Raw genomic sequence first — 22,437 nt, 5'->3', positions numbered from 1 at the left:
GTCATTTGGATAAGTAAAGCTCCATTTCCATTCGGATTGAAGAAAGGAAGCAAGAGAGGGAAAGAAGAATGGGTAGAAAGGGACATGGAAAATTTAAGAGGGAGATAGGGGGTTATGGAGGAAATTTATAACGATGTAAGAAAGGGAAAAAGAGTAAAGAGGAAGGATAAAAAGAAAAAGGTAGAAATTAAGAGGAAAACAGAGATAAAAGAGCGATGAGTTAATGAAGGAGGAAGAGATGAAAGGAAGAAAACAGGTATAATAAAGGATGAAAAAAATGAGTAACAACAGAGATGGGAATTAAAGCCAGAAACAACATGAACTAGAGAAACTAGGGAAGGAAGGAAAGACGGAAGGGGAAGGAAGTATGGAAGGAAAAAAAAGAAGGAAGGAAAGAAGGAAAAATAAGGAAAGGAAGGAAGGAAAATAAGAGGAAGTAATAAAGAGACTAGTAGGAAGGAAAGGCAGTGAAGCGTGTAAAGGGAGAGAGTTACCGTAACAAGAGAAATTTTACCTGGGAAACCAAAATGTGGTCCATGCTGGCTTCCGGGTGTGCAGGTCGAGAGAGAGAGAGAGAGAGAGTGGTAAACAAAAATCCAATAATGCTTGAGGGAGACGCGACAAAATTATTAAATCCTTCCAGCTTACAGCACACTAAGCAAGAGCATAATTGGATAACCAAATTAATAACTAACATAATTTAATTAAGAAAATCCGCACCCAAGTATAAAATAAAAACGCGTTCGGGTGATAATTGAATAAGTTCCAAGGCGGCAAGTTTGAGGCTAATTGGATAAGTAGCGGGAGAATGGCGGCCCGGTGTTGATGTGGAGGCTTACACAGCTTGCCACCAGAGGGCTTCATGACGCTGGAGGTTATTTTAATATTCTTTTAATAGTTTGAGAGATTAAACAATTTTTTCCAATTATTTTTTTGCTTACTGTTTTTCCGGCGATTAAATTTAGCTTAGGAATTGGGCTGGAGGGGAAAAACGCTCCCCAGTGTTGATGTTGGAGTTTGCACTGCTTGACACCAGAGGGCTTCAAGGCGTTGGAGGTCATTTTTCTTTTTCTTTGATTCTGCGAGAGAGAGAGAGAGAGAGAGAGAGAGAGAGAGAGAGAGAGAGAGAGAATGAAACTATTCTAGTTACTCATTTTATCCAGCTTATTTTTGCAGCGTATTGTGATCCCTACCCTGACGTATGGAAGCGAGGCGTGGACCTTGCAAGAGGGGAACAAGTCAAGAGTGAGAGCAGTGGAAATGAGTTACTTGAGAGGAGCATGTGGAGTGACGTGGAGGGACAGGTTGACGAATGAAGAAGTGAAGGAACGTTGTGGGGTAGATGTGGATGTGGTTGAGAAGATTAGGAGAAATACACTGAGGTGGTTTGGACATGTGGAGAGAATGGAGAATGAAAGACTGACTAAGAGGGTGTATGTAGGTGAGGTGGAGGGAAGGAGAGGGAGGGGTAGACCGAGGATGAGGTGGAGGGATGGAGTTGAGAGATATATGAGGGAGGGGGGGGTGAGCTGGGGGGAGGGTAGTCAAATGGTGGGTGACAGAGTGACTTGGAGGCGTTTTGTCTGCGGCCACCCTTTGCGGGATTAGGGCGTCGGGCTATAGATAGATAGATAGATAGACAGATCATTTATTCACCTCAGAAGAGACTTTCGAAACTGGAGGGGTAGGATCTAGCCCTCATTAATCCCTTCATTAATCGTCCTAAAGAACTAGAATATAATTAAAAGAAATCATATTGGAGATAAGTAATTACATGACGTTTGGTGATGAGAGCAATATTCCTTTGCTTTTTTTTTTTTAAATGGATGTGTAGCATAATGATAGAGATTGATGGCACTTGTTCCTTTTTTTATTTTTTTTTATTGTAGTTCTTGTCTGTAACATAATCTGAAACATGAATAATCACCGTAACAGTCACAGCTCTCATATATCATACGAAAAAACGAAAGTGGAAGCTGTAGATCCTTTCACTCATACGTGCTTTGAAGAAAATAAAAGGCAGAACATACGTATTCACAACTTGTGCTAAAATACGTAGCTTCAAGGAGGGAGGGATGCAGATGTAGCGCACATGGCACTTCCACAAACACCGCTTCTTGTCAAGGTGTCACTGTTTGTAGGAGGAAGTAATGACTGCGAGAACAATGCGAGATGAAGCTGTAAGTTTTTATGGGGAAGCAAGAGAAGGCATTTTAGATACAGGAAAAACAATGCGTGTCGGGAAACGTAAATATACAGTACGTCTTTACAGGGAACGAAAACGAAAGAGTAATAGGAAAGATAATTTGAAATGGATAATACAGGCGTAAACTAAGAGGAAGGAATGATATGAAAAAATAATGAGAGAGGGAGAGACATAACTGTAAGGGTGTGTGCAGAATGACAGGGAAAGAAGGTGTAAACTGTGATTAATGGATGTGGATTAGAGGGAGAGAGAGTGATGACGTGAAGGGAGAGGATGTGTGTGTGTGTGTGTGTGTGTGTGTGTGTACTGCATCAGTGTGTTTCTGTTACTGTATCTATATCTACCTGCCTATCCATCTCTATCTGTCTATCTATCCCCTCTATGGTAGCTGGGCTGAATGTAAGCTCACTGGCTGAAATTGGCGTACAAACGGAGTAGTAAACCACAACATAAAGTTTACATTTTTTATACTCTCACTATCTACAGACGAATTTATTTAGCTTTTCACACACTTTTCAGACTGGGTAGGTAAGATGTAACTTTTTTTTTTTTTTTTTAGCCCCATCAGTACGAGAGGCTTTCCCAAGATTATTAAAATAGCCGGATATAAAGTAGAAGAAAACAGAGTGCACTGCTTGACTGTGTGTAACCCGGAAGTAAGTGCCAGTGGGAATTCAAGTGGCAGTGAATAAGTGTGTGTGTGTGTGTGTGTGTGTGTGTGTGGCTCTAAGCTGGTGTATGTGTGAGTTTGTGGTTGTAAATTATCGTTAACCTGGAACACTTGGGGACCATAGAACATGTTTACCCTTTCTGTCTCATTGCTAACTGCACTCTTTGTTATGGCATGCAGGCTAATCCAAATTAATCTCGAAAGGCGTTCCACACGTTCGTCAAAATCTGTGCTTTTGCCTCCCCCATCACAATTATAAGTATTAAGTAAACGGACATTGTTGTAGTAGTAGTAGTAGTAGAAGAACCCAGTGGACTGCAGGCCGAAGTTTCTCTTATTCCACAGTCCACCATCCTCCTTTTAGGGGATAGGGAGGGGATTGAGGGACGCAAGTATAACCGTATAACTCCACCGCCCAGTCATATCAGTGCCGCCACATGAAGGCGACCCTCTCCATCATCCTACGGACATGAAAGCGGTTGTGCACTAATTCCCCCTCGGCGTGTAATTAAGGGCAGATTAGTACCGTATTAGGTGATGTAAGGTTAGGGTGAATGGGTGTTAATGGCCGGCAATGGGGTTAATAATGGCCGTGTGTTTGTGAGCTGCCGGGAGAGAAGACCTAGGAATGCTTTGACTTAGGTCGTTCACGCGAGCATTACCACACTACCACACTCACTACATTACTACCACACTCAGCACATTACTACCATACGACCACCACATCACTACCATACAACCACCACATCACTGCCACACCTCCACCACATTACTACCACACCACCACCACATTTTGCCACATTACTGCCATACCTTTCACCATCATGCTACCACACTTTAACCACGTCATTGCCACACCATCACCACACCTCCTTCATTCCCACCACATTGCTCTCTCCTCACCATCACTACCACATAACCACATCACTGCCATACCTCCACCACTACACTACCATACCTCCATCATCCCCACCACCATATCTCCCCCACTACACTACCACACTTTCACCACATCATTATCCCTACCATCACACTTCCGCATCACCAACACTGTACTCACTACACTTTCTCCCCACATCTTTACCACATCTCCACCACCACACCACAACCACAGTACCACACCACTATCACCACATTACCACCGCCACATTGCGATAGTAAGCACATTATTCTCATTATACTTTTTGTCATCAGTAATTTCATGATGCACACGCACATACGTACTCGTGTGTGTGTGTGTGTGTGTGTGTGTGTGTGTGTGTGTGTGTGTGTGTGTGTGTGTGTGTGTGTGTGTGTGTGTGTGTGTGTGTGTTTTATCGAAGGAAAATGTAAATTGTTGTATATTTTAAGGATCGTGTTCTTATGGATGTTGATCTTGTGGAAGAAGAGCTTGATTGAGTGAGTGATTGGGTGGTTGAGTAAGCAATTGGATGGGTTGAGTGAGTGAGCGAGTGAGTGGGTAGTTGTGTGAGTGAGTGAGTGTGATGAGGCCGCGGGTGTGTCGGTTTGTATGATGAAGCGGTGGTGATGATGGTGATGAATCTTCCGGACATGGAGATGAAGTGACTGATTGAGTGAATGAGTGTTGAGATAAGGTAACGGGAGTATTTGGAAGTGTATGATGGTGGTGATGGTGTTTGTGGTGATAGTGGTAGTGGTGATGTGGTAGTGATGGTAGTAGTGGTGGTAAGGGCGTGAGAGCATTACGGTGAGGCAGCCTATAATGCCTCGCCACGGCCTCACCTGACTCGCTACGGCTTCACTCTGCCTTCCTCCTGGTGGGGGTCGCTGCCCTCACTATACACTATACTCTTTTCACTCTAACTTGGCACAGATTTCCATTCTTCTGCAGCTTATTTTGGGGATGGTGGTGGCCGAGTCAGTAGAGAGGTGGTATGTCACAGTAGACTCGGGTTCGATGTTCGGTTGGGTCTGGAGGCCATTGAAGGAGTTGAATTTCGAGATTTGACTTATCCGCCGACCTGTAATAACACCCCCGATAATACCAATACACCGGTCCTGTATTGAGACAGCTCTAGCATGTATTGAGTATGGACGGTGAGCGTTGGCGCCGAAGTGGTGACATATTGAGATGTATGGTACGTAGGAGGATTGTTGGGCCTCAGGGAACGGGTTGCAAAGCCTATGTCCAGAGTAAAAAAAAAATAATATCGTAGCTGAATGGCAAAAAAGTACTGTAGATACACATTCATTCCATAACATTTTTCCTGACAAGCATCACATTCTAGTGCTACTGTGTTCCTATAGCGCAGCATTCGTGATGGAGAGACGCCAATTTTAGGCCAGGTTAGTGTAAAATGAGTGTATATTAATTTAACTCCTCTAATCCGATCACATATCACAGAAGTATGTACGATATCCGAAATGATCAATGTAGCTGGTGCAGTGGCCATTTGCATATTTTTTTTATATTTTATTAATGCTAACTTGGCCTTGATTTTCGTCCTTTTGCAGCAATTTCACCTTGCCTAGTGGCCGGAAATGACAGGTATGCGGCTCTACAGCTTTTCCATAGCACTTCTTCGTGACTGGCATCGTATTCTGCTGTTAACGACTCAGCATTCAGGGTGGAGAGATGGCAATAGTAGACCAGCTTAGAGTGAAATGCGTATACCATGTGTGGGTCGTAACACCTGGTGGCCGCCCTCCCGATGTCACCTCCCTGGGCCATTTCCCTTCACATAGTCAGCGTGTTTTCCTCAGACGGTACTGGGCCAATCCCGAAATTTTAACGTGGAATTTGATGGACCTTAGTTATCAGGAGGGAGTGCAGTTTCTGCCGTTATTATACCACCTGCACTTTTAACTTGGCCTAAAATTTATTCTAAGTTATTCTTGCATGAAAATCGATGGACTTAAGTATGGGGTAGGAAAAAATAAAAAAAGTCCTTCGTTTCTATACTCTGGTCACTCTCTCTTGGCCTAAAATTGCCATGTCTCCTTCATGAATACTGAGCCCTAACAACAGATTTATTTACACAGCAGTATGATCCTAGTCACGAAGAAGTGCCATGGAAAGGATGTAGAGTCGTGGCACTCTCTCTTCTCTGCGACTGAGCTGCGTGAAATAAGCTGTGAAAGGACGAATATCTAGGCCAGGTAAAAGTGCATAGAGTATAGTTAAGTCGACCCTCTAATCTGACTACACTTGGCTATCAACTGAGCTGAAAAGAGTGAGGAATTTTCGCCAGGTCGGAGCGATCGTACTTTAGACAACGCCACATCTCTTTGCAACTCTGACAGGATTATTTTTGATATTTATTTCTTTATTTACTCAATTTTTGTGACAGGATGGTTGATTATTCATTTTTGGGTAAGGGAAAATTGCGACACTTATTTTTTTTTTTAATGCAAGGAAAAAGGAACCAGAAAACAAGAAACTCTTTATGGACTATTTTCATTCGCCTGAAGAAATTAACCCAGTGTGAAAAAGCTGTCTGTTCCGAAGATTGAGCAGTTTCGGCCCGACTTGGACATCTCGCTTTCATGCCTGTTGCTGTCTTCGTCCCTCCTTGCTTCCAGATTTGAGTGTCTGCCTTATTAACCCTCGTGAAGGTCATAGGTGCCAGGTTGAATGTCTCCTTCTCCTTCTTCCCTTTCCATCTACTCCTCCTCCTCCTCCTTATCATCATCATCATAATTTCCTTCCTCCCTCCCTCCTTCCATGGCTTCCTCCCTCTTTCCTTTCCTCCTTCCTTCTATCCTTCCTTCCTTCCTCTGACGCCATATATTTCCACCCTCGGCCCTGGAACGGTTTTCTTTTGATCCTAGTCCATTCCTGTTCCACCCCCCCCCCTTCCCTCAGCCACTCCTACTACCACGTAATCTCCAGTCTCTGCTCTTTTCTCTCTCTCTCTCTCTCTCTGCCCGGGTCAAACGTCCCTCAGTTCCCTTCCTTTCCTTAGAAGGGAGGATGGCGGCCTGCAGGAGAGGGGCAACTTCAGCCTGCAGTCCACTGGGTTCACACGTACTGTAGATGAGTCTGGGGTTACTACTACCACTACCCTTATTTGTGACCAGCTTTCTAAATAAATAAAGAATGAAAGTGAAAGAAAAAGAATTAAAGAAAAAATTTAGTGAAAGAAAGGAAGAAAAGGGAAAGAAGAAAAGAGAAAATCAGAGAAAAATAAAAGAAAGAAAATGTCGGCCACCAATTACTATTTTCTTTCCACGGGTAATAAAGAAAATGGTGATATCAATGAAAGATTAGTTATTTTTTATCGGTAACTAAGCTTTAAAATATGACGGTCCTGAAAATATATGGAAATAAGTGTCTAATAATTTTTTCCCATATTTCTTGGCTTAAACGTATGCTCATAAATATTAGTTTGCATGAAGTCTGCATATGCAAACTCTTGAGACACACACACACACACACACACACACACACACACACACACACACACACACACACACACACACACACACACACACTCTCTCTCTCTCTCTCTCTCTCTCTCTCGGCGCAAAGTCAGCGAAACAAAAACGAGAAGGAGTCAAGGTGCGTTTGGTCGGATTATCTTTTTTCCCACTCAGCAAAACCTCAAGGAAGAAGCTGCCTTTTTCCTTTTTTTTTTTTTTTTTTTTTTTTTTTGAGCGACCCCCCCCGACCCCCCCCCCCCCAAAAAAAAAGATAATAAGCCTTTTTCTCTGTTTCATGTATATTTTTTTTTCCTCGACCGATTTCCCCATTAAAAAAAAAAAAAACAGGTTTGCCTATTTCTTGGCTGTTTTCCGACCCCCCCCCAAGGCGATTTACCCATTAAAATGTGTGTGTGTGTGTGTGTGTGTGTGTGTGTGTGTGTGTGTGTGTCCTCGAACGCTTTCCCCATACTCAAAGAATCAGCTTTTTTGTTTCCTCCTCTTTTTTTTTTTTTTTTTTTTCCGAACGATTTCCCCCCATAATTTAGCTGATAAATATTTAATGTATCTTTAATGAGGGGTAACTTGGGCCTTTGATAATATGGCTTTTCATTTTTCGGTAATAGATTGGAAGGGTGAACGATAATTGTCAAAAATTTCGTTTGCAATTGAAGAGTTCTTTGGGGAGACCAGCAGCAACTTCGAGAGAGAGAGAGAGAGAGAGAGAGAGAGAGAGAGAGAGAGAGAGAATTATCAAATAACCCTGTGTCCCTTACATCAACCAGAGAGAGAGAGAGAGAGAGAAATTATTTAATAACCCTGTGTCCCTTATATCAACCAGAGAGAGAGAGAGAGAGAGAGAGAGAGACTGGACCCATTATGAAGTAAACCCATGTGTTGTATAACCCGGAAAAGGTATGTGGGTGCCAGGTGTAGGGCGTGACTCTCCGTGAAGCCCCAACACCACCACCACCACCAGGCAGCGAGGGAGGGAAGCAGTGTGGCCTCAGTTTACTTGCTTCACGCTTGCCTCACACACACGCTCTTCCTCTTGCTTCACATTACTTCGCGTTCGTGTGGGCGCTAGTGAAAATTTATTGCACTTCTCCCTTCGTGATTTATTTTTCCTATTATCTTGATATTCTCCTGTATTTTTGCTTCACTCTTTCATCACAATTTTGGCTCAGACGAGGTGCCTTTACGTGGTAGCACTGTGGGTGGCGCGAAGCATATGCGGCGTCCACCCAGAAACCAGACCTCCTCCTATTTCTCAGCATCTGCAGCGTCCACCCACAAGCCAAATCTCCTCATATATCCCCGCGTCTCGCTGTGGGGAAGGACCCTGCTGTACGGTTTATGTCCGGTACTGTACCTGTAAGGGCGCCTCCACACGTGTGCACGAACAAGTGCTGGCAACACGTAAGCAAAAGTAACGAACACGCTGCAAACATGTTGGGAACAGCAGCGTCCAGATCATGTCGGCAACATCATGATAAGTCTCAGCTGCCTCGTAGGGACACACCTATCCCATCTCCTGTACTGCTAGTGTTTGAAGCTGCACTGAAGCATGTTTGCGTACATCTATCCAAATACTGCTGCAAACATGTTCCCGAACATGTTGCCATTGTGTTGCCAACGTATGTTCGAGGGCACGTGTGGACGGGCCCTAAGATGACCCCACAGAGTCAGTTGTTTACCTCTGGTCGAGGGGTCTGTTTGGCCGGACAGAGCAGGATTAAGCAACAGCAACAACGACAACAACAACAACAACAACAACAACAGATCATACTCTTATTTTTTTTTATTTACTCATTTATTGGGCTGGCCGTACATGTTGTTATTCTTCTTAGACTTTCAGAACGGGAGATGTTAGATACAGCCCTCATTAATGCCTTCACTACTAGGATGTTGCCGGAGTTTAAATAGGAATAGGAATTGATAGTAAAATATGAAACACGTCATTGGATTGAAGGGTCAGTATCGTCCTCCTCCTCCTCCTGCTTACCACCACCACCACCACCACCACCCTCCTCGTCCTCTTCCTCCTCAGCTTCATCGTCATCGTTATCGTCATCGTCAATCCTCCTCCTCGTCGTCGTCGTCGTCGTCGTCAATCCTCCTCCTCCTCCTCCTCCTCCTCCCGCTCCTTCTCCTCCTCTTCCCGCTCCTTCTCCTCCTCCTCCTCCTCCTCCTCCTCCTCATCATCATCATCATCATCATCATCATCATCATCATCATTTTCCCACCTAAATATAAGCATCATACAGGAGAATATTTACTTTTCCAAATGCAGGAAAAAAAAATATTAAGGAAGAAGTGCAAGTGAGTTTTCTAAGCTGGCGAAAATATTACACGTATTCTGCTATTTTTTTTTTTTCGATTTTGCACACGGCCTCACACGGTTAATTTATGAGACTTATGTGAACTCGCAAAGAATATTATTTTTAAAGTTAATTTGGCTATAACTTAGAAATATTGACCTGGTGATTGAAGTATTGATGTTCGTTGTGAATGTGCAACTTTTTGAAAATTTGATTGAAGCATACTCTTGTTGCCATATATATATAATTTTTTTTTACTGCCTCGTTTAATTGCACTTTGCTGTGAAATATGTGCGAACGATCGAATTAGCACCGTCAAAAATAAACAAATGAATAAATATAATAAACTGAATCTGTTGAATATACATAGCGACAGAGTTTCCATTTCCGTATTACGTATACCAGTTTTTCTTTTTTCATCAAAATATAGAGGAAGTGAAATATCCTGTTGGTGCCTGGAACACAGATCTTTCTATTTTCTCGTCGTAAAACTCTTCAGGTTATCCCGAAAGGCGTAAAGGAACAGTGAAGTATCGTTGTGACTGGATCATTGAGTGACTGGAGAGGGAAGTGAACTGGTGACTCTAATTCTAAGATTCACCCAGCTTCCTTCCTTCCTTCCTTCCTTCACTGCTGCCCAGGACGGTTCATACCTCTGGAAAGCGAGGTATATAATGAAGGATTGTTTCTGTAGTCGTGTATTTTTCACTTCCTCATGGCCGTTCGAATTCCCCAGCCTCCTCACCACTTTCCCCTTCCTCCAAAATTCCTCTATTGTGTGACCCCCTACTAGACTTTCCCGCCTAGATTTCCCTGCTTAGATTTTCATGCTCTTAGTCTGAGGAATGCTTAACTCTCCTTCTCTGCTTTTCACTACCAGGAACGCTGGTTTCTTTACCCCCCCAGACGAGAGGGAGGTGAAAGACAAGAGTGATGTAAGGACTGGCTTACTAGTGGATAATGGTTCTGCAGAGTGTGTGTGTGTGTGTGTGTGTGTGTGTTTCATAGTACGTTTTTCATTTGTATTCTTCACTTCCTCACACCCCTGTAATTTTCCACTGCCACTCATCTACGTCTTGTGCATGGTCCTATTTCTCTTTGCCTCCTTTTCTGCCTTTCTACCTCTTCCTCCACCTTTTATACAACTTCTGCGTCTTCTACATTCTCTCTCTCTTTTTTTACCTCTTCCTCAACCTCATCTGTCCCTTTCATGTCCTACTTCTTCAGTCTCTTCCTCCACCACTTCTGCCTTTTGTATTTCCTCCTCCATCTCCTCCTCTTCCTCCTCCTGTACCTTCTCTTCTTCTCCTGCTCCACCTCTCTTCCTCCTCTTCCACCTTCTCTTCCTCCTCCTCTGCCTGTCCGTGCTAATCCACCCGTGTCTTGAATCTATTCTTGGTTTTCTTGTTCTTTCCTTTTCCGCGCCACACCAATAAGGGAAGAAGCTGTACCAGTGGCCGCCTGGGTCCTTACAAGTAGAAGGAGGGGTTGAGAGGGTGTGGGAGGGGTTGAGAGGGTGTAGAAGGGGTTGAGAGGGTGTGGGAGGGGTTGAGAGGGTGTGGGAGGGGTTGAGAGGGTGTAGGAGGGGTTGAGAGGGTGGGGGAAGGGTTGAGAGGGTATGGGAGGGGTTGAGAGGGTGTTGGAGGGGTTGAGAGGGTGTTGGAGGGGTTGAGAGGGTGTGGGAGGGGCTGAGAGGGTGTGGGAGGGGTTGATAGGGTGTGGGAGGAGTTGAGAGGGTGTAGGAAGGGCTAAGAGGGTGTGGGAGGGGTTGAGAGGGTGTGGGAGGGGTTGAGAGGGTGTAGGAGGGGTTGAGAGGGTGTAGGAGGGGTTGAGAGGATGTGGGAGGAGTTGAGAGGGTGTAGGAAGGGCTAAGAGGGTGTGGGAGGGGTTAGGAGGGTGTGGGAGGGGTTGAGAGGGTGTGGGAGGGGTTGAGAGGGTGTAGGAGGAGTGGAGAGGGTGTGGGGGGAGCTGAGAGGGTGTGGGAGGGGCTGAGAGGGTGTGAGAGGGTGTAGGAGGGGTTGAGAGGGTGGGGGAGGGAATGAGAGGGTGTGGGAGGGGCTGAGAGAGCGTGAGAGGGGCTGAGAGGGTGGGGAAATTGAAGGGGGGGGAGGGAAGGGGAAAAGGTGTGGGTTTTCTTGTGCCTTCCTATTTCAGTCGTGTTTGGAAAAGGAAGAGGGAAAAGGCGAAGGGGAGAGGAAATGGGGAATTATGAGTAGGAGGAAACTTGGAAAAGGAAGAAGGCAAGGAAAAGGGACGAAGCAAGGAAAAAGGATATGGAGAGGAGGAGAGGAATAGGAGGAAGGGAAATATGAATAGGAATAATAAAACTTGATGGAGAAAAGGAGAAGGAAAAGGGGAAAAGGGATGAAGGCAAGGAAAAAGGGGAAAGTAAGAGAAGTACAAGTAGAAGGAAAATGGAGGAGGAGGAGGGATGGGCGTGAATCAGGGTGAGAGGTGGAGGGGCATGGGTGGGGGGGAACTTGCTTTCTTTTACACACTTGCTTAGCAGGGAAAGAGGAAGAAGAAGGAGGAAGAGGAGAGAGGGAGAGAGTGATTAAAAGAGGAGGGAAACAGGAAGAAGAAGAAGAAGAAGAAGACGAAAAGAGAGAGAGAGGGAGAGAGAGAGATGGGAGGGAGGGGAGAGATAGGGGAGGGAGATGGCCACAAGGAAGAAAAAGAGAGAAAAGAAGATATGAGGGAAGAATGAAAAGAAGGAGGAGAATGTTAACAAGATGGAGGAAGAAGATAAAGGAAGAGAGAAGAAATGAAGTGACGAGATGTACAGTAGTTAAAAAAAAAAAAAAAAAAGGGAGGAGGAACATAAGAGTAAAGAGGATGGGGGTGAGAGGAGTGAAGGGGAAAGAGGGAAAGGAAATTGGAATAAGAGAGGAAGAGAAAGAAAGATAAGAGGTGGAGAGAAGAGGAGGGAGAGGGTAAGGAAAAAAGGAAGGGAAACAGGAAGGATTAAGACGAGAAAGACAGAGAAGAATGAGACTAAGGAAAAGAGATAGCGGTTAAATAATAATAATAATAATAATAAGAAGAAGAAGAAGAAAGAGAGAGAGAGAGAATGTAACAAGGAAGAACATAAAAGAAAAATCTATAGGGACAGTGAACAGGAAAGTGAGCGAAGAATGGAGGAGGAGGAGGAGAAGTGTGTAGAAAATAAAAGATTGTGTTGAGAAGGGGATAAGAGAAAAAGAGAAAATCCATACATATATCATCCCGTCTTCTGGTTTCCGTGTAATAGCCCAATTTCTTTCTCCTTGTTGTTTATGCACGTCCAGAGTTTTCATGACGGAGGGAGATGAAAATTTGCATGAATATCGATACGGACCGAAGAGAAATTTTTCACATGTTCTATGTTTTACGGCCATAACAGAATTTAAGACGTCGTTGATTGTTTGTGAGTGTCGTATGGGCCGGAAGCTGATTTTCCCGACTTTGATTTTTTATACATGGGGGGGGGAGAAGGGTGGATTTGCTCTTTCAGTTGTATTTTTAAACTAGGTGAAATTTAAGATGTAGATTTATTTTATGTGGGAAAAGGTGGATTCGCTCCTTCAATTGTATTTTTAAACTAGGTGAAATTTAAGAAGGAGGTTTATTATATGTGGGAAATACATATCCTGCTAGGCTGTATGAATGATGAAACTGACGAGATTGATGAGTATGGATGGAAAAATCAAGCTAACAGCCAGATTGTCAGAGTGGAGATAAATGTGAGACGATTGCATGGTGATGATGACGATGATGATGATGATGATGATGATGATGACTGTCCTAAACCCCAATGTTTCGGTAATGTACTTTAATTTTTGTTACCGGCAGACGATTTTATGTAGCTTAGGAGAGAGAGAGAGAGATTTTGAACTGGACGGGTTAATTTCTAGCCTTCGTTAACCCTCCAGTGTGAGAAATTATCCGTAAGGGAAATTAAAATCGTCGTATGGTAGCAGGAAAAAGGTTAATAAAACGTTCTATTGCTGAGAACATTGTCTTACTCTTATTTAGCTTGCCTGAAACGTGAACTCGGTAGACTGCAGGTTTCAGTGGCCCTTCTGCACTTCATTCCACCTTGCTGATGATAGGAAAGGAGGTGAGGGACGTTTCTATAATCAGGCAGTTCCTCCGTCCGGTTATATTGGTGCCACAGCGTGAAGGCGTCCCTCTCCAGCAGCTAGTAATAGGCTGATATAGAGGAGAGAATTAAAAGGGAAAAACAAACAGGAAAAGCATGCATGATAGGAACGAACATCGGACACAGAGGAAAGGGGAGAGAAGGAAGGGAAAAATGAAGAGGGGAGGAGGATTGAAGAGGGGTTGAGGAATATGGAGGGGAGAAATGAAGAGAGGAGGAGGAATATGGAGGGGAATAATGAAGAGAGGAGGAGGAATATGGAGGGGAATAATGAAGAGAGGAGGAGGAATATGGAGGGGAAAAATGAAGAGAGGGGGAGGAATATGGAGGGGAAAAAAGCGAAAAGTTTACGAAGGGGGAGGGAGAGAAGGGTGAATAATTAGGGTGGGATAAACAAAAAAAGTAAATAAACAGTGGGTTAAGGAAGGAGAGGAGGGGGAAATGGAGTAGGGGAAACTGACATAGCATGAGAGAGAGGGAAAAAGACATCAGAATAATACGCAGAGAGAGAGAGAGAGAGAGAGAGAGAGAGAGAGAGAGAGAGAGAGAGCATAAATTGATAGTTAAAATGATATAGAGTTAAATTGACATTTTTATATTAAATGTAGAATAAAACTGATCTTAAATTGATAGTTAAATTGATATTGTTAAATTGATGTAGAATTAAATTGATATGTTAAATTGATGTAGAGTTAATATATAGTAAAATTGATGTAGAGTTTAGGAAATTTAAACTGTGCTAGACATGGTGAAGCCCCGACCTGGCTATTCCCATTTAGTTAACAGAATTACCTCTCTCTATCTCTCTCTCCCTCTCTCTCTCTCTCTCTCTCTCTCACACACACACACACACACACACACACACACACACACACACACACACACACACACACACCGATATATATCCACCGCACCCTCTTTCATCAATCATGAACCGACCAGACTCTTGGACAAAGTATGTTTCCCATCCCTCCGTTCCTGTCACCAACCTGCACAATTTTAAATCAGGGTGGCATCAGGCTTTATTCAGGGTAAAATATTGGAACTTCGTAAAAATAGATTATACTCGTACATGCAGTTGATAAGCAGTAATCAAAGTTATGGAGATTAGCACCATGACCCAGCGCGTCATAGCTTCTACCCCTTTACCTTACCATACCTGAGCCTTCGTATTCCCATGTCGTCACCACTTGGCCTACAATTATCTCTCCTCCTTGAATGTTGAACTGTAGTAAAAGGTAAACGCTAGAATTTGTTGCTAGCATGAAGGTAACTGTATGGAAAGGTCATAGACCCGTAGGTCTTATTTTGGCTTTGGGATACGAGAAATGGGTTGCAGAGGTCGAAAATCAGCGCCATGTTAAACTGCGTAAACTGTTCTTTTCATTATTTACCTACCGTACCATGATACTGACGACCAGTCGTCAACATAACTTATACCCATCTCCATTAACTACGACAATCATCATCATCATATCAATCATCACCATCGTCATCGCCAACTTGTACTCGTCGACTCTGAGTGTATTGAAAATAGTAATCCTTTCACGGACAGCGCATGTTCGTGAAAGTTGAAAACGTAAGACAACGTTCATCCGGGCAGACAGTAAGGGAGTCAACTTCAGATGCTTCTTAAGAAAATGGGATGCACTGTGGACGTGCGGGGAAGTTAGGCAAATACAAAGTTACAGCAACAACAATACATACATAAATACATACATACTACTACTACTACTGATAATAATAATAATAATTTTTTTCATTCATTCATTGCCAGACGCCATGGATCCCAAACGGGGTGGCCAACGGCTTAGAGTTAATTGTTTTATAGGGAGGGGCACTAACCCTCCACCAACTCCACTTGACACGTAAGGATGCCAACAGCATCTGGTGTTCCCAGGTGGTCACCCATCCAAGTACTAACCAGACCCAACGTTGCTTAACTTCGCTGATCGGACGGGAAGCGGTGTACTCAACGTATAATAATTATATTCATCATCCAGTCCTACGTTGTCTCATGTTTATAATAACAATAATAATAATAATAATAATAATATTAATTACTGTAATTAATAAGGGTGATTTTGCTGATAGAAAGTAGTCACGGAAATTTGGTTATGCTACTTAAAGAATAAGAAAATCGGTGTTTGAGATGGTTGAGTTGGAGGATAAGCACACCGTAGAATCAGCATCGTCTCAAGCAACGCATACCGTATTAATTGCAAGTTAGCTCGATATGCTATTAAGGTAAGCCACAGGAGTGATAGGAGGTGGGATTTAACTCCAGTAGGGTGTTGAAAGGAGTTGGGATTTAACACCAGCCTACCGTAGTTAGACCTGGTGGGATTTAACTCCAGTAGTGAGGAGGAGGCATTTAACTCGAGTAGCGAGAGGAGGTGGATTTAACTCCCATAGTGAATGGAGATGGATTGTTACTCCAGTTGAGAGAGTTGGTGATATTTAGGTCTCGTAGTGTGAGGGGAGAGTTTTAATTCAGTATACAGTGTGAAACTTTACTGTTGATGTTTTGTCTCCGATGTTTAAAATGTCTTTTACAGCTAAGTTGTCGCACAGTGTTCTACGGTACCAGGTTATCCTATTCAGTTTCCATGTACACACGGTGTAAACTAGCTATTTATTGTGAACTGCCTTTGTTTAGTTCACTGTAGCATTTAAGTGTCGTTCAATGACTTTGGGTAACTTTTTCCTGGCAAGAAACTATAATTATATCCATCAAATTAATTCCGGTGGTTCTTAGTATTTGTGTATTGACTGTACTGTATTTGTATCAGATTGTGATCATATAGCGTAAGATATTCATTGTGGTAGAAAGGGCTTCCTCAACCCACATCACTTAGCATGTGTAACCAACAGGTGATTCTTCATTTACTGCCAAGGTGAATGGTTTCCTGTAATACCAGAAACCATTATCACATCAGGTTGTGCTTTCCTTAGAAGCAAAATATAGTTGACATTTACTACATTCCCATAGCCATCTAGTGTTACACAGTACTTTATTACTTAACAAGCTTTAGCTCGAATTCCAGACTACCATGTAAACACTTCACTTAATATTCTGTACAGCCATTGGTACAGATAATTATTAAACAGCCAGGATGTGCAGTGAAGGGTCAAGGTAAAAGAAACACTCACTAGCAGTTATCTTAGTAAAACCCTCTGTATAACAGTTCAGTTGGAGGGAACAGTGGGTGTTTAAACCTGAAAATTTGGTACCATAAATCTGATGTTTGACAGTCATCTTAATTTACGAACCCAGTTCAGTTGTCCGTTATGGTAATTTATATGTTCACATATTGTGTTTTATTCACAAAAGTTTTAAATCAATGGCTGTTAAATTGCAGTACAAGTAGGAATAAAAAAATATACTCTCTCTAGACAGACAGATAGATAGATAGATAGGTAGATAGATATTTAGATAGATCAATAGATATAGATATATACAGGTCCTCTCCCACTTACGAACGGGTTACGTTCCGAGAAATTGCTTGTAATTTGATTTTTTCTTAAGTTGGAAATGCATTTAATACACCTAACCAGCCAAACATCATAGCCTAGCCAAGCCTACCAAGCCATTTAAACATGCTTAGAACATCTACATTAGGCAGCAGGCAGGCAAAATCATTAACGCAAAGCCGTTGGGATTAGCTAATACATCTCCCACGCAGGAGTACCAACCTTTCGGAGATAGCAGCCATTGTCGTGTTCGTTTTTGTATCTGTCAGACCTCTGAGTAACGATACTTTTTTGTACAACTGTACACATGGTTGAGGAAATGTGTTTAGTATTCTTGGCAATTTGTTGCAGGTTGAACAATGGAGGATACACTATTGAAGAGCAATGTATTTGCTTGAAATATGTTTCAAGTTGGGAAAGATTTTAATATGATGAAATATTGGTGTATGGCTATGATGTTGAAACAAAAAGGCGGTCATTGCAGTGGGTTGGAACATCATTGCCGCGATCAAAAAAAGCATATCAGTGTCGCTCAAATGTGAAAGTGATATTGATTGTCTTTTTTTATTGGAAGGGTGTTGTTTATCATGAGTTTGTCTCAAGCAGTCAGATATTCAGTTGTTTTACTTGGATGTCCTGAAGCTTTTGAGGGAAGTACAGTAGTGTGAAGGAGGAGGCATGAGGTGTGGACAAACAAATCCTGGATGTTGCACCATGACAATGCACCTCCTCACACGTTGTTCCTTATCTGCAACTTTTGGCAGGCACAAGATGACTGTTGTCTCCCAGCTGCCCTACTCTTGGGATTTGGCCCTTGCTGACTCTTTTTTTTTTTTTTTTAATTCCCAAAGTTGAAGTCCACCCTGAAAGTCGCTGGTTTTAGACAAGTGAAGAGATAGAAGAAAATTTGCCAAGTGCACTAAACACATTCACTCAAGCAAGTGTACCGCGATGACTAAGTGACATGGCGAGATGTGGCTAGTGTTAGGCTAAAGCTCAAAGTCGCACTACACAGCACTCCCATCACAGTCACATTGTGCTGGCTAGTTGGGACACTGTTTGAAAAGTTTGGTTTCTTCTTGGACAGACCTCATGTAGTATACTAAATTCTTGATCATAGAATTGTTTACATTTTATACTTTTTGCAGCCACATAACTTCTTAAGTTATACTTGTACATTCAGAAATGACATTGATTAGATGGATGTGTTGTGCTTTGTTGAGTACAGGGCTTGGAGGGGCTAGGATTAAGATGATTGATGTGTTGAGAGAAAGGATGGGACTGGAATGTATTATTGTTGTAATGAGAAGAGGTAGATTGAGATGGTTTGGCTATGCTGAGTGGATGGAGGATGACAGATGGGTGCAGAAGGTGAGACGTGTGAATGTCAGTGGTAGGGTTGCAAGAGGCAGACCAAAAAAACCTGGGACGAGGTCATAGAGTGTGACCACAGGGATTAGGGACAGAATGTGGAGGTAGCCATCGATCAAGCAACTTGGAGAGTCACCATTAGGTGACCAAGCCCAACGCATGGAAGCATGCTGGGGCATTTATAAATGATTCAATACTCTTTCTTGCTGGAACACATTGTTAACCTTTGCTGGTATTACAGTATTTTGGAATTACACCCAACTATTGGAGACAGAAGTTAATATGTGCACCACTTAGTTTATGCATTTTTAAGTAGTTTCTCTATTCAAATTTAGTGCAAATGCATTTATCAGTACAGTACTGTACAGTACTTAGTAAATACTTTGTGGAGGTGGATTGTTCAGCTCTGCAGTAAAATTATTTACATTATATACATTATGTTGGGTTGTTGGGTTGGATTGGGCCGGTTTGGTTTGGTTTGAGTTGGGTTGGGTTGGTTTGGGTTAAATATTGTTAATGTAGGAGCAATAAAAGATAAAGATAGAACTTAAGAGTCTTCTCCACCTCTGTATTTTACCAGATACATAAAAAAGCATTTGTGATGGATACACATAGCAGAGAAAGTGCTTAAAATTGCTAAATTACTGTAATGAGCATATAAATTTCAGTGGCCATCAGTTGGGTGTACTGTGGTTCTGAAAATAAACTTTTTCACCAAGTCATTGTCACTTAACAGTGCCATAGTTCTTAGGGTCACATTTACCTCAGTGTACTCGTTTGGCATATCTTGGAAATGAATTTGTTTCATATTACCCTGCGTCTCTCCAAATCATCAGTATTGTAGTGTACTTGCATTTTTTTGTTTTCAGTGCCATTTGCTAAGGAGTAACAGCACTGGCTTCCAATAACTACCGTATATCCTTATATGACTTTATAGCAAGAGTTAATAACTTCCATCGTAAAGTGCTGTATATTAACTTGGAAGCAATATTCCTTGAACTTGGCAGCAGTGTTGTTTATTTAGCAAGTTACATGACATATAAACACTGTACAAGTTACCAAGATAGCAGATAGAAGGATGCATGGCTTTGCCTCCTTTCCAAAGTCAGTAGAAAACAGTAACTGCAATGGGAATCGGTGGTTTCATGTATTAGGATCACTACTTTTTTTTGGTGACATCAAGATTAAAGGTACTTTACAGGTATATAATGAATTGACAGATGGTGTTATAATGGGTCCCATCAGGAGATGTGCTGAGTAAAAGCGTTTTTTCATTGGATAAATGGACTGCTCTTTTTTTCCTCCTGGCAGTATTTGCTTCATTCGTGGCCAAGACGCAGCATCCTACAGAGAAGCATCGCTTCTGCAGTACCGTGAAGGACAGCAGCAGCAGCAGCAACAACAACTGCAGCAACAGCAACTATTACAACAACAACAGAGCCAGCCATCTCAGCCACAGACCAGCCCAAGGTCAGCATTCCATATTGTATTTGTTTGTGTAACTGAGTTAATAGCACCAGTATTCTTGTTCATGCCACATCATCACACCTGGTCGTATTTTTAGCAAATAGAAATTTTTTCATGAATGGTTGTAAGTGAACTTAACTGGGAACTGTAGAGAAATGCCTTCATGTGGTGGCACAGATATAACTTGGTGGTTTCACTGGCCAAGTAAGCAAATGCCTCTCAGTTCCCTCCCTGTTCCCCAAAAGGAGGATGATAGATTGCAGGAGGAGGGGAACTTCAGCCTATACTCCACTGGGTTCAGGGAACGGATGAACCTGGGGCTACCACTGTTATTTCTTCTAAACGTAAATGATTTTATGAACTGATTGTAAGGAACCATGATTGACCTGAAATTTAGGATCTAAGTGACCTAGCTGAGTCAGAATGTTAAGGACCTGAATGTAACTAAATGATCTGATTGTGCCTAATTAGACCTGATGGAGCCAGCAGCAGTTGAGCCTGAATTGCCCTGAACTGACCAACAATGATCTGTATGATTGAAATATATGTAGTGGGCCTAATTGCACCTAAGTGGCACTGATGAAGCTGAAAAGTCCTAAGTTGTCTTGAATGAACCTGAACTGGTCTGGCTGAGTTGCATTCAGATACTGTAGTTACATAAGTTAAATGTAATGTAGAGGATTCTGCCCTTATGCTGCTGACTGCATCAGTGTAAGACTGTTTCAGCCAACTTAATCTAATGTTAATTTGTCCAGTGAAATAATACGCAGCTTGTCCTTTACGCCACACTTCTCACATTGGCGTGACCCATTCTCTGCTTTATTGCTCCAGATGTTCACGTTGTGTTATATTGTTTCTGTTTGAATGTTGATAATTCATATCTGTGTATTTCTTCTTCCATCATGTCTTGCATACCCATGAGTCAGCATTACAACACACAGGGTTTTGGCATTTGATTATTTTACGTATCTCTCACATTTTGCTTATCAAACATTCAGTATGTTAGATAGCTTCTATCACACCATAGACATATTTTTGTATACTTGTTTATCTAACAGTCTAAAATAATTACAGAATGCTTGGATTAACTTGATAATACCTCTGCTAATTTGTCTTTTTGAAACTTCATTAACATTTAAGCACTTTACTTCTTTCATTATTTAGTGTATTTTTATGTCTGGCATCAATTTAATATGGTTATGTTCTAATGTCTCACAATCACACAGGAAGAAAAATCCTTTACACAATATCAGACTACAGTACCAGTACTGTATTTTGTTAGATTCAGAAACACTGGAAATTTGCACAGCAGAGATGTATGATTTCATTGCACTGAGTCTTCTCCCAGTTAATCCACTGCTTTGAAATTTTACTGTATTGTGCCTCTAACTACCACAAGTCACATTCTGTAACAGACAGCCCTTCTTTAGTTCCTTGCCATGTATGGTAAATGATTTTTATACTTAATGTCTTTCCTAATGTATATAGCCTCCTGTATCATATTGAAATCAGAATAATGTGCATTGCTTACATAAGCAGTTTTGTATAGTATTCTGCATAGTTTTCCTTCAGGAGTATATTTTGGATTATGATATGCTTAAATTTATCATTTAATTACTGTATGGTGTTATGTATTCATTATCACAGCAGTTTTTTATTTTTCATACATAGCTATGTATGCCTATGATTCTTGGTTTATCAGCTGCAAGTACAGTAACTATACTGTAAATACTTTTTTTTTTTTTTTTTTTCCATGAATGCTCATCCTCTTGGTATTGTCTATCTTATTGCCTCACCTATTGTCTTGCTCCATTGCTGGTTTCAGGATCTTCCCCAAGTACTACAGGTAAGTGCTAGGTCCAGTGTTACTTCCCTCCCAGCTAGATGTTTAATGTGCACAGGTTCAGTCCCACATTTACATTTTCTCATCCCTTATAACGTACTGTACCTTCTTTGTCACTATTGTATAGGCTGCTTGACACCTAGAACAACATCACCTTCAGACCATTACCATATCCTGTTAAGTATTGGTGGGTGTTGGGACATTCTCAGTGGGAGTCAATATCAAGAGGTCAAGAGAATTGGGATATATCAGTGCTGGCTAGCTTAGAAGAAATGAGCTTTTGTTTCACTGGTACTAGATTTTAAAGTAAACTCCCCTGAGATTTTCCAGAAATTTTTTGATTGGAAAAAATAAGTTGAGTTTATTCTCTTCTCTTGAGTGTGCTGACCCATGTACAGACTGCTTCTCCAGACATGAGCACCTGACATGACTGATGAAGTACTGTAATGTAGAGATTCCCAGCAGCAACCAAGTTTTGAACTTACTGAACTTATTGAACCATATGACTATGGTGTGGCATGAAAGTGATAAGTCAAGAGTAAGAGCAGTGGAGATGGGACT

General features: G+C 42.1%; 1 protein-coding gene and 1 pseudogene across 1 annotated transcript in view; one reads left to right on the top strand and one right to left on the bottom strand.

The window, feature by feature from the left end:
- LOC145404710 (multiple PDZ domain protein-like) overlaps positions 1–22,437 on the top strand; it is a 1,044,659-nt gene that overhangs the window by 677,903 nt on the left and 344,319 nt on the right. The window contains exons 25-26 of the mRNA XM_080276264.1: positions 19,878–20,036; positions 21,859–21,879. Coding sequence (XP_080132390.1) covers positions 19,878–20,036; positions 21,859–21,879 — 180 coding nt within the window. The remainder of the gene's footprint in view (positions 1–19,877; positions 20,037–21,858; positions 21,880–22,437) is intronic.
- Positions 15,597–15,715, bottom strand: LOC145405509 (5S ribosomal RNA; annotated as a pseudogene).

The sequence above is a fragment of the Coenobita brevimanus genome, chromosome 7 (genome assembly GCF_032717465.1).
Source record: "Coenobita brevimanus isolate Jiangsu-jjx chromosome 7, ASM3271746v2, whole genome shotgun sequence".
NCBI lineage: Eukaryota > Metazoa > Arthropoda > Malacostraca > Decapoda > Coenobitidae > Coenobita > Coenobita brevimanus.
Note: the sequence above shows the minus strand (reverse complement) of the source record. Positions and strands in the feature narration are given on the sequence as shown.